This window comes from Ptychodera flava, chromosome 16 (assembly GCF_041260155.1).
Source record: "Ptychodera flava strain L36383 chromosome 16, AS_Pfla_20210202, whole genome shotgun sequence".
NCBI lineage: Eukaryota > Metazoa > Hemichordata > Enteropneusta > Ptychoderidae > Ptychodera > Ptychodera flava.
In genome coordinates this window covers 16,217,607-16,230,562 of record NC_091943.1, presented here as the reverse complement: position 1 = coordinate 16,230,562, position 12,956 = coordinate 16,217,607, and the positions used below count along the sequence as shown (strand labels likewise).

Below are 12,956 nucleotides of genomic sequence, written 5' to 3'. Positions count from 1 at the left end.
TTTCTATAAACAAGTGGTGAGAGATTGATGACTCACTTTTCAGGCATCATTATGCTGCACAATATAACAGGCTTCCCAAGTAAAACAAATTTTGGAAAAAAATGTAGATAAAAAGAGCTACCTTGTCCCTTTAAATAAATAAATATATATATATATATATATATATATATATATATATATATATATATATATATTTATATATATATATATTCATATATATATATATATTTAAGAAAGGCGCGTCTTAACTGGAAATGGAGTTCTCCATGCGGTCCTGCAGAGCGATATAGTGTTCAGTTGTAGTCAAGTATTAAATAATGATGAATTCATTCAGTGGTGACTCAGTTTCATGCTGTTACACTATCGTCAGTGTAACAGCGTGAAACTCTGAGTCACAACCAAATGAGTTCATCATTATTAATTGACTACAACTGAACACTATATCGCTCTGCGGAACCGCATGGAGAACTCTATTTCCAGTGAAGACGCGCCTTTATTAAATATATATATATATATATATATATATATATATATATGTACATACATATACACACACACACACACACATTTAAAATATATATTTAAAGTATGTGCAATTTCTCCCACTTCTGTTTGATATGTACACATCGAAAATCACTTCACAAAACTCAGTTCAACTTCTTTCTTTATTTGTCAGGGTTACATTATCAGAATACAAATATCAGGAAATGGGTTTATAAATAAATGTTGAACATTTGGCTGGCAAGAATAGAGTCTGTTGTACATTACAAAAAATCAATGATTGCACATTCTATGAGTGCCATGCGTAAAAAAAGTAAAGTTATCAGAGGCTGAATTGATGAAACATATCATCTTAATGTGAAGGTTTCATATCCATACAAAGAATCAACACCCTTTTTATTGCAACCAGGAGTCCCTGTTTTACAGTAGTAGAATGCGAAGTATCCCTATTGCACAGCAATATATTTCAGATGACGGCAAAAATGTCTGTTCAAATTTTGCTAAATAGAGATCTCCTTCAAGTAGAAAAAGATAATAATATTTATTAGTTAAACGTGATCTTCAGAAAGATACCACTAAAACAACAATATCATTGGTGGCTTCAAATATTTCAGTATGATATTTCAGGCGCTGAAGTGATTTGCCGACTTTCATGACTTGATTCATAAGTGTGTACTAATCAGACTACATAGTTTTACAAGTAATATTACTGGTAGATATTTGACTTTGTTGAAGAGCTGGTGCTGCAACTTTGGAGTTGTTTTTTGCTGTTTCAATTTTTAATGTCAACTACAGTGTACGCACAGTTTCTTGCTCTAATCCCTGAAGTAGGTTGAGATACACAGCTGAAGTAGATATAGAAAGATAGCCATAGATAAAATAGCTACAAGATACCCTGCAACCAGACTTGCAGTGCCATGTGTTATGCAAATAAACCCTTAAGAAACACAAAGGTCACTACAGATTGTATCAAAATTTGTAGGCTCATGTAAGACAAATTCAAAGACGTACATAAATATAGGATAATTTGAAGGTATGCGTAAGCTCAGATGTAGATTAAGATTGCCTACATGGCAGATTTTATAAGCCATGCAGTAATATTGAAAGGAAAAATATTATATCAAAATTTGAAGGCGTATATTGGAAAAAAAACCCAAATGTTTACATGGCAGATTCTGTAAAAAAATGCAGAAAAGTAAATTGTTGATCTGCACAAAGGAAAAGTGAATAAAAATTTGAAGATATATGAGATCATCCAAGTTTATGAATCTGACAATTCAACGAGCCAAATTTAAAAACCATTTGCATACTGGTTTAAAGTGTGAACTATTCCTAGATAATTGGCAGGTATTGCTTCCAAAATTAGCTTTATTTACTCCTTATTTTTAGGACCCACTTACACATGCCGTAGTTATTAGTCCCCACGGACACCGTCCGGGGGGACTTATAGGTTTGGTCATGTGCATGCGTGCGTGCATCCGTCCGTTCACGCAGATATCTCAGACATGCCCAGGTCAATTTCTTTCAAACTTTGCACAAGGATAGTACCCTACCCCATACACATGCACATCGATTTGTTTCACAATGCTATCAAATTTGGCCGTGTTAGAGGGCTTTTTAGTTTTCACCTCCATAGACTCCCATGTATAAGGCAGTCTCCATAGACTCCCATGTATAAGGCAGTCCATAGACTCCCATGTATAAGGCAGTCCATAGACTCCCATGTATAAGGCCAAGAAAAATAAAAATGTAGTTTCTCATCGTATTCATATTGCAAAAAGGATGCAGTGACACAGTTTTAGTCCCCACGGATCAAGTCCAGGGGGCTTTATATAGATTCGGTCATGTCCGTCCGTGAGTCCATCCGTGAGTCCATCCATTCACGCAGATATCTCAGATATTTTGACAAAATTCACGTGACCTTTGACCTCAAATATACATATTTGTCCATAACTCAGTAACCACAAGTGCTAGACCCTTCATATATGGTATGATGGGCAGCTTAATGACGCCACATATTGTACCTCATTAATTATGCACATATCTAATTTTGAACGAGTCAATAGAGCTAGAGGTCTGATTTTTGGTATATACGGATAACTTAGCAATACAATGTTTTTGACAAAATGTCAAGTGACCTCAGTGACCTTTGACCTCAAATATACATATTTGTCCATAACTCAGTAACCACAAGTGGTACACCCTTCATATAAGGTATGATGGGAGACCTTATGATGCTTCATACTGTACCTCATTAATTATGCATATATCTAATTCTGAGCAAGCCCATAGAGCTGGATGTCTGATTTTTAGTATATAGGGATAACTATAGGATAGAAATTTTTTGACCAAATGTCATGTGACCTCGATGACCTTTGACCTGAAATATACGTTTATGTCGATAAATACGTAACCACAAGTGCTATGTCCTTTATATTTAGTAGGGTCACAGGGAGACCTTATGACAACACACGCTTTACCTCATTAATTAGGCACACATTTAATTCTGGGCAAGCGAATAGAGCTAGAGGTCTGATTTTTGGCATATAGGGATTAATTAGCAATACAATTTTTTTCAAAATGTCACGTGACCTTATGACCTTTGACCTTGATTATACATATATATGCATACCTCGGTAACCACAAATTCTATACCCTCCAATTCTGATAGAATATTAGACCTTCAGATGTCACATCTTGTACCTCATTTATTATGCGCATATGTATTTCTTCGCTGGCCAATACAGCTAGAGGTCTGATCTTTTTTCCTGATTTAGAATCATATCTTAATCAATTAGACATGCCTCATGTGTTTCAAATGGGAACAACGACATAGACCTATGTGCCCATAGATCTCACTATATACACTCCAGTGATACTTCTTAAAGTTGCAATATGGATCAGAATTGACCTTCATATTTCGAAGACTTAACCTTATAGAAAAATCCATGACAATTTCATTTGCAGATTCGACCATTAACAGGAACACAGGGATGGCTCTAATTTGAGTAAATTGATTTAACTACCGAATAAATTGCTGTTTTGGTACGTACTGTTTGCGAGAGTAAAGCACAGAATTTGAAACGTCAGTTTTACTATTTGAATATGTACGCAAGCGTATTTGGTGCATGGTAACGGTTTGCGAAATTGCAACATCGTGTCAACATGCCTAGCTAGCCTTCTCACGGGCAAGCGGTCAGGTCTCTGCCCGCGCCGTGGGTCTCTGCTGACTGATCCAACCTAGTAAAAATAGAAAAAATTGCCCAAAAATGTCGGCAAAATAAACATTGTTTGGTCAGATCGAAAGATGGAACGAGAAAAAAGAGTGACACGCGACTACTGCACCACGTCGAGGAGGCAGACCGTGTCTACAGTTCTCGCGAAAACACCAACGTCGCCACGGAGAGATTAGCTCGCTAGCCAGCGGTATTTCCCTGGGAAACACCGACCTACCAACACCGTGCGGACCCCACTACACTTAGATCCGTTAGCATTCATTGATAATCTATATCCTTCAGGTCAAATATGTATTTTTCGGAAACAAAGAAAAACTGCAGTCTCCATCATAAATGGCATGGTTCATTTACGACGCGTCGATCGACGCGCTGACATGGCCATGCAAGACTGAGGGGCAAGACAGTTGCCGAACTTCTGCAGTGGTGGATGATACTGAAGTAGGCAAAGCTTTCAAATAAATATAGCGTGCAGATACCTCGCCTTTTAACATGAAAAATGTAACAACATGCAACGGGTAGATGATTGCGGAAACGCTGTCACTTCAGGCACGCGGTGAACACAACCAGATCGGTGTACGTGGTCTGGGCGCTCGATCGATCGAACGTACACACACAGTAGGTGCACAAGGCGCGGCACTGATCTTGTATATGGGTGAGAAAGATCAATCACACGATCTTTTGTGGAGCTGTACTTTATCATATCGACATACGTATATTTCTGAAACATTGTGATCCTACCAAAGTTAGGCAAACGCAAAATTTACAATGAATTATCATTATATATGTCAAGTTCTGTCATCGTGTCAACATCGCCCCTCAAACGTGCACTCTATTGAGACGTCATCACTCTGGTTGTACTTGTCACGTGCACAGCAGAAAACGCCAATGTTTTGGTTTGAAAGTTTGTTTACAAAACAGCTTTTCTAGGCGGCCGCATTGTCTCGAAATGAACGTGTTTGTGTGCCGGGATTGGTAAGAGGCTTAGCTAAGAAGAGTAGTTCAACGTAGTATGGTCTATTTGCTCTAGTTTTACGAAAAAAAAATCGACAATTTTGATCCATATTGCAACTTTAATGACCGCGTTTCCCTGCCCTATCAAGACTAATACTCCTATTACAAGTGGGGACTATGTCATTGTCAATGACTTGTTCATAATATGATTAATTCTCTTTGTATGCCTTCATGATATTCTCCCACCGCTGCTCCACTTCTACCTTTGGTGTGCTCCACCAGATTTCCAGGAATTTCCACCCTGGCTTTTGTGTGCTGAGAGCGTACCTGTTGCTGGGATCGAGGGTGGCAAAGTACATTCCCAAAGTGACAGACTGACTCACACGACCGGCTATGCAGTAATACAGTAGTTCCCTCTCTAAAGCAGAGAGAGGGTACACGGACAAATACCCGGCAAGCATGTGTCCGCCGCTCTGGATCGGGTCGTCACTTTCAATCATGAAGTATGCCAGTGCAACCGCTATTTCAAATAGAAGACAGTTGTACTCCATACACCCGAAGTCTAACAAACCGCAGATTTCATAATATTCCCCTGGATTCTTTCCCTCCACTTCTTGGATGAGATCCTTTGTGAATTCTCTTTGTTTGACAAGCAAGTTGTAGTTGCTGAAATCTCCATGTATGACACCTGGTGGCAATTAAGGAAAGAAAAGTGATATTAGAGTAGAACGGGCCTCGGGGACAGATATTCGGATTCTCAAGCTTTACAATTCTTTTCTGATATACAACTGTGGAGTTTCATTTTAAAGCTCTTGGTGTAAGAAAACTTTTCACCAGCTTAGTTTTTCAAAGTTCGAAAATTAGTTAACACAGAGATGGTGGCCATTGTGAATTTTGAATATCGCTAAATCTCAAGTTATTTGTTCCCTAGTACCAAAATTTTTGTGACCCCCAATTTTTATTCTTGATTTTGAAAGTGAATGGTCGAAAGATTCCTTCAGGAAAGTTTGAGCAAAAGTTTAAATCTTTCACTTTCGAGATGCGTACTCCCTTAAAGGGCCAGCAGCTGTAACTTGTGAATTTCTTCACTACTTTTGTTTTCCACATCAACAATGGTTTCTTGTTCTGTCTAGATGTACTTCCAAAAGCATGTTGAGATACACAGCATCCAGATTGCCAACTCAGCCTGTACATGTATAGACTGCATTTTTACTATCAAAACGTGAATTCTGGTCTTCACTGGAATTCAACTGTGAACATTATACCAGTTACTGCATTTTTTGAGTATTGATGCTGTGTTGACAAGGTAACGAAAAATATTGTATGCTAAAATAAAAATTGTGAAAAACATAAAAAGTTCCAGCTATACTGACCCTTAATTGTCACATATAACTGGCAAAATATTACAATTTTTAAAGTCAGTATACACATCACATAAAAATATCTGTCATTAAATGAATTATCACTGGGAAATACAGCAATTAAATTTTCACCAGGTGGCTTTATTACTTACATGTAAATGTATTCATTTGCATACATGCCTAGGTCCATTCTAGCATACATATCTCACCTTTCGTAAGCTTGTCAAAGTTTGGTATCACATGATCTCGGAATGCACAGGTCACTGACCTGATGGTATCTCTCTTCTGTGTTTCTTCAAAGACATAGCTTAACTTTTCCAGATAAGGAACGTTTTGCATGCTCCACAGGAAATCACGCCTTTGAACTCCTTCGTGGTAGAAATCCTGCCGAGAAAGAGGGTTGAAATGGACAGATCTTCTGTAAATGCTCATGCTTTTATTAACATACCTCTTGGTTTCCATGGTTTTGTGTTTGTTGATGTTTGAGGCATGCAGAAATCTGGCATAAATAAACAAGTTGGGCAGTGCTCAACAAGCACAAAGTCCTGGCTGATGTGCAGCGTCTCCAAAGCTGTTATCCAGTTGGGTGGCTGAATCTTAACGTCATAATTAAATAATACAAATAGACTCCCTATCGTTCCCTAAGTTGCTGTGAATAGTGAAAATCAACCAATCAGACATAACCTTCCGAATACGCTGCACATCCGCAGCAAAGTCCTGATCAAGCTTGCATTCATCTGATGTACAGGCAAAATTTTTTAGGAATTTCTAAGCTTGAGAATTGAGCTTCTGAGCCCCGAGGGCCAGCCAAGAGTGGTAAGATTGAACTTCATGTGTCATATATCAAGACCAGCAACACGGTGACAGACAAATACATCGAGATTGTGGCATGCTGGCTTGCCTGCACTTGATGGAAGTATACAATGGCACACGTTATTGCCACCAGAGCTGGCAACTCACTCTGAGGGCTACGTCAATGTTTCCAACATGAACACCACATTTGTAGTACAGGTCAGGAGTCATCACAATGTCAGCTTCTCTGATAGTCTTCCCAGGAATGTATGAGAGTAGACGTACCACGTTTTCAGTCGTACCTGTTAATGATATGCACAGAATATTGTCGGAGGTGCGAGGTCGTCGCAGCCGGGGCCATATGCCCTTCATTGTTTGGGCTTTTGCCATGCCCAATAGGTTTATGATCACAATGATGAAACTGCCTATGTTCATTGAACATTATGCATGTATGAGATAACATTCATGGCAGTTACTCAGCATTTTTACACCAACTGGCTACTAATTTGCATACTTGCCTAACTTTCCAAATTGGGGACATAAGACCGGAAGGCCTCTACACACGTTTTATAAACTTACTAGTATTGATGAGACAATTATGTGTCATATAAATGAAAGATGTTTTGCATTTCCATGTCAGCTAATTTATAATTTGCATATCTTATGAGCTTTCAGAATTTGGCATATAAAAAGATTGAAGGACTTGACCGAAGGCAATTACACTTGCTAAATAAAAAGGTAATACGATGAAAGCAGTCAAAAAACTTTAGTATTTTTATTTCAGCTAATTACATATTTGTATACTTAATGAACTTGTGATTAATCTTTGATAAATATTATTCATGAGGTTAATCATAACAGTTTCAATTTACAGACAACTGCAATATATACTGAAATACAGGAGCATTTTAAGTTCATATCTTGTTATAATAACTTTAACTTTCGGCGTGCCCTTCAGACACCTTATTTTCATAACGTACGTCCTTCATTTTCGGCACAACAGTTTCTTAACATCCGAATTCCTTACATTTCATTTCTTAATGCCCTGATTTGATTAAGCAATAAAGCACACCCAGCGATGGTATACCATGAGATTTTGACCAGTTCGCGACATATATGCACGAGCGATAGCGAGTGCATATTAAGTGAAATGATCAAATCGAGTGGTATACCATCGCTGGGTGTGATTTATTGCTATTATATCATAACAGTATATTGAAATTCTGGCATGGAACGTCATAAAAGGAATTTTCCTCAAGCTGAGAGCTGGCGCGCGTGCCAGCCGTGGTATATCACCACGGTTCTTTTCGCGTCTCGACCAATCAGATCGCTGTATTTGCACCATCAATATACTGGAATGATATAATTGATATTTTATCTCACACTTTTGCTCTTGTGTTACATGTTTCCAGTGTTTCAATTTGAAACATAAAGTCGCGTTGTTCATTTGTTATACTTCTTCTACAGTTTCTCATTCTTCCACTCGAAAAAGTCTTGAATACTCTATTAAGCTTGCACAGGGAGTGAGGCTACCCACAATTCCCCTTGATTTTTGCACTCAGACATTTATTTGCTAAAGGCCCGTTCAACTTTATCAATTTCCGAACAATTAGAAACTTAGAATTTGATTTCAAGATTATTTCTTAGAAGTATGCTCCAAAATTATTGATTATGTTTAAAATTAAGAGTAACTTGAATTAGAAGTCGATGTTTGAAGGTGCGTAATATTTTCTCTTGTCAAGGTAAAGTTATCAGCACCGGCACCTGAAAAGATGTCATCATACCATCTGTCAGACATGCAAATTTCATTTGTCATGAACATTCAAGACAACCAATATCCTTTCTTTTGCCAACACAGCTGCAACTCATTCCCTTAGTTTCCTTGAAAATATTGTGTATGGCTGTCAAAAATGCCTGTTGACAAAATTACGCACTGGACACCTTTGCTTTAGAAAAAAATCCCCGACAGAACCAATAAGGCCATTTTAAAAGAAATATTTTTGTATGCCATCCTTGAATTTTTGAAATACCTACCAGCCAGCCAGGAAAAAACACAGAGAAAAAAACACAAGTGTTTTTACTTGAGCTCTTTTTTGTTCTTTTAGAAAAATTATATTCCTATTTGTAATAATGTTAAAGTCCCACTAGATGTACATGTAACTTTTGAAATTTGTTGACCTGAAAATATAGGGAGCTTTCAGTAATTACAGGGGGTGGGCCGGGGGAATTCCGTGCATACCTGTACCATAAAATGTGACCCTCCTCCTATCCTCCTGTCTAAAATGTGACCTTCCCCCTTGTCTGACATTTTAAAACTTGACCCTCCCCCTACCACTGCAGTAGTCTAACAAGGAATAACTGAAACAGTATCAGCTAATTTATATTCAATTGGTTTAATTGTTATGTAAGTTAGGGACAAATTACAGAGGGAGGGCTGGTGTTTTTTGAGGGGCAGTCGCAATTTATCACACAGGCATTTTTGAAGAGATATGGTATTTCATACAATTGAGGGAGGGTCACCATATTTTGTGCAACTGTGAGAAGGCAAGATGTGGCTGATACAGTGCTTCATCCAAAAATATCAAATCATAATACATGGAGTCTATCAGGCAAATTATTGACAATTTTCCACCACAAAACATGCTATATATGTATATTTTATATGTTTGATAATATATTTAATTGTATTTTGCTTGAAGTGGGAAGTAACATATGCATTTGCGTACAAGAAATTGATTTTGGAATTTCATATAAAAATGTTTGTTCACTACACAAGTAGTCTATGATGAAACTATGAATGATTATTTCCAATTCAAAACTAGGTAAATCTGTGCATTTATGTACACTTGATTTTTGGTATTAATGTTCATGATTAGACTAGAGTGGTTTCAAGTCCATGATTGTGCAAGAAATTTGATTTTGGAATTTCCCGGAAATGTAGATTTATTATACATGGCAGTCTATGATGAAACTATGAATATTTTTTCCAATTCAAAACTAGGTAAAAATGTGCATTTATGTACACTTGATTTTTGGTATTAATGTTCATGATTAGACTAGAGTGGTTTCAAGTCCATGATTGTGCAAGAAATTTGATTTTGGAATTTCCCGGAAATGTAGATTTATTATACATGGCAGTCTATGATGAAACTATGAATATTTTTTCCCAATACAAAAATCGGTAAATCTTTGCATTTTGTATTTTTGATTATTGAACTAATGTTCTTGTATTAGACTAGAGTGGTTTAAGTCATGTGTGTGCAAGAAATGTGATTTTGGAATTTCACTGAAATGTTGATTCACTATACATGGCAGACTATGATGAACTATGAATAATTTTTTTCCAATACAAAATTAGGTAAATCTGTGCATTTATGTACATTTGATAATTGATTTATACTTTTCTACCTGTTGCATATGTTTTTGTCTTTTGTCTTTCATTAGTTTTAAATGTTCAAGGTGTTTAATGTAAGATACCCCTGTATCTTCTTCGCCTGTGAAACTTGTGGATAATGTGTACATATATGAAGGAATCAGTGTATTTCGTTAATGATTTCCTATTCAGGAAATATCACACAGACAATCAAAGGTTTGGCCATAAAATCAGCTTCTGTTAAAAGTGACCCTCCCCCAAGATAGGTTTATAAAAAGCAACCCTCCCTCTTGAACAGTTTTCTTAAAAGTGCCCCCCCCCCCCCCCATTTCCCTGCCCCCCTACGAAATCGTTGCGGAAGGTGAGCTCGCGCAGAGTTGGTCCGGTTGGTTTTAGGCAGAGCATGGAGGTAGTAGAGAAGGAGTCACAACTGAGATAATTACGTTTATTACTATTGTGCACCATTGGTTTAATCCCTTTATGTCCATTGTTTAACACCCCTTTCCCGCCATCTGCGTTGCCGACGGTACCTTCGCAACCGAACCGAGTGAAATGAACCTGGGTTTGCTAATGCAACTCAGTTTCTCCACAGTGTCATAAGGCATGCGCAAAGACTGTATATGCGTAGCTTGGGTCAAGTGCGTCATGATAGTGTAAGAACCGACACGTTCCGTCCACGAAAAGTGAAGTTACAAGGAATTTAAGTTTTTCATTCTCAAAATCTTGGTAATTTTAACGTCGTTTTTTATATACTTTACATTCGATCGCAGGAACCTTTCCTTGTTAGAATGACAGTTCTGACCACGAACTTTTCAATCATGTACTGAGTATGGTGCAGCGGATTGCAGCACTGCCGTGAGCGTGGGTTAAACTTGTAGCGTTTCCCGGGTGTTTATGACGCGACGCCAGCGACGCCATAGGCGACTCTGCGACGCTTTGTTTCAATGCATCGTACGTGTTGTTTTTATATCGCGACCATTCATTAAAGTCATGGACGTAGCAGTTAAAAGCTATGCTTTCTTATTTAACCTTATCATTAATGCCAGTACAACATGATAAAACACGGCAAGAACCAAGAGCTAGATGTGGAAAAAGTTGGCGTGTTAACAATGCTGCTTTACGATGTAGGCCCTAGTGGCATTTTTTTTGTAATCGCAAGCTATGATCAACTCAGTCTCCGCGCCTTTGCAGATACCAAAGCTCCCTTCCTCAATTATCTGTTCCTCGACCTCTTTAACATCGTGTACATCAAAATCAGTGGAACGACTCGAACTTCCCGACGCGACGCTTGGACACGTGACGCCATGTTTGAAGATGTGTCAACTGCCGAGGGACGGCCGAAACACCCGAACGACCCCGAACGAACTTAATCTTGTTTCCTAAATCCGAGAAAACGCGTTCGCAAGTCCCGTTGGTGCTAATGGAGTAGTTAGTAAGGCAAACAGCGGCAAAACACATGGTCCCTTTGATCTCCGCCTAGTTGTGACTCCTTCTCTACTACCTCCATGGTTTTAGGCAGAGCATGGAGGTAGTAGGAGTGGGCAGAGTTAGGATTTGGGCTGAAGAGTGTCGCGACATATATCTACAACAGTATGTACATATCACCTTTCTCCGATGTTAGTTTTTCCAATTTCATATATTCACCAATTTTCAGCTTAATGGGCCGAGGACAGCTGAAACCTCGCTCAATTAGGAACAGTATTGCTTCAGTCTGGGCATCCAATAACGCTACGTCTTTAGAATCAGTAGCGTTCATCACTTTCATGGTGTATTCCTCCGTCTTGTCAGAGTTTGGCAACCCGGCACAAACATAGAAATTCTGGTCCACATAGCCATCCATCTCCCCGATATTTGCGACCTTGAGTCCGTATAGCTTAGAGGCGAGTTCCTCGGCGTCGTCAACGCTCAGAGACGATTTTGTTTTCAATGGGTCGTCCGGTAGTGCCCCGCCTTGCCCCTGCCTGTCTTCAGTGGCGATTGTACTAGCCATTTGAATTCCTGGAGAGACGAACCAAGCAAACTACGAAAAACAAAGGAACTTCAAAACGCCTAAAAAGAAAGATGTGAGCTCGCACATGGATCTGACCTCTACGGCTTTGAAAATTAGATTGCCAGACAGAATGAATGACCACAACACAGTAAAGTGTGATCACGCATGCGTATTAGGTAAGCAGATCCTTGACCCGAAAAGCAACACTTTCATTGACCTCCGTCAATAAACCTGTCCACTGTCAATTAATTCCCTGTTAACACCCACCGCTATTAATAACGATGGGCTTTGGCTAAACCATAGTAATAAAGGCGACAAGAAGCCATCTATATTCGTTGGGGGGGGGGGGGGAGGTATTTTTAACGTGTAAAATACTATTGGCTGTACTTGTCACCACAAGTCGCGCGTTTAAATTGTCCTAGCACATGCAGCGTACATTGCCGCTGAACAATGCTTGGAACAAGTTTGAGGCGACGAAGTGATAGGTAATCTAATGTTATTCGGCACTTATTCACACCTATGCCCACTTCGAAGTACCGATAATTAAGTGTATTTCGTTCGGACATTTTAACGAAAAAAATGTATTATTGTAAAGAATGTATTTCGTGCAAGGCCCGCCCAAACTCCTGATGGTGTGCGATCGTCCCTTCCGACGAAGTCCCCGTATTTCGTGAGGACATTTTAAAGGGAAAATTTAATAATTGTAAAATTAAATTGAAAAATGTAATAACATTTAAGTATTACATACAAAG

The 12,956-nt window shown here is 38.6% G+C and overlaps 1 protein-coding gene across 2 annotated transcripts; it reads right to left on the bottom strand.

The window, feature by feature from the left end:
- Positions 1–647: 647 nt before the first annotated feature.
- On the bottom strand, positions 648–12,387 carry LOC139114134 (hydroxylysine kinase-like). 2 transcript variants are annotated; one of them, XR_011547806.1, is made up of 5 exons: positions 11,820–12,387; positions 7,010–7,143; positions 6,259–6,433; positions 4,807–5,376; positions 3,305–3,382 (listed from the first exon to the last, which is right to left on the bottom strand). XR_011547806.1 is itself a non-coding variant. In XM_070675662.1 (4 exons), exons 1-4 carry the CDS (start codon positions 12,202–12,204, stop codon positions 4,898–4,900), a joined length of 1,173 nt encoding a protein of 390 aa, XP_070531763.1. In that variant the 5' UTR covers positions 12,205–12,387; the 3' UTR covers positions 648–4,897. The 2 variants fall into 2 exon arrangements, 1 of the variants encoding a protein (XP_070531763.1); XM_070675662.1 differs by having other exon boundaries at positions 648–5,376.
- Between the last annotated feature and the right edge of the window lie 569 nt (positions 12,388–12,956).

What these genes read in the sequence shown, in the direction of transcription:
- LOC139114134 (XM_070675662.1), bottom strand. Translation starts at nt 12,204, where the DNA reads ATGGCTAGTACAATCGCCACTGAAGACAGGCAGGGGCAAGGCGGGGCA. An exon ending in AAAACTAACATCGGAGAAAG is followed by an intron (nt 7,144 to 11,819) that starts GTGATATGTACA and finishes TATCATTAACAG; the next exon opens with GTACGACTGAAAACGTGGTA. An exon ending in ACATTGACGTAGCCCTCAGA is followed by an intron (nt 6,434 to 7,009) that starts GTGAGTTGCCAG and finishes CTTTCTCGGCAG; the next exon opens with GATTTCTACCACGAAGGAGT.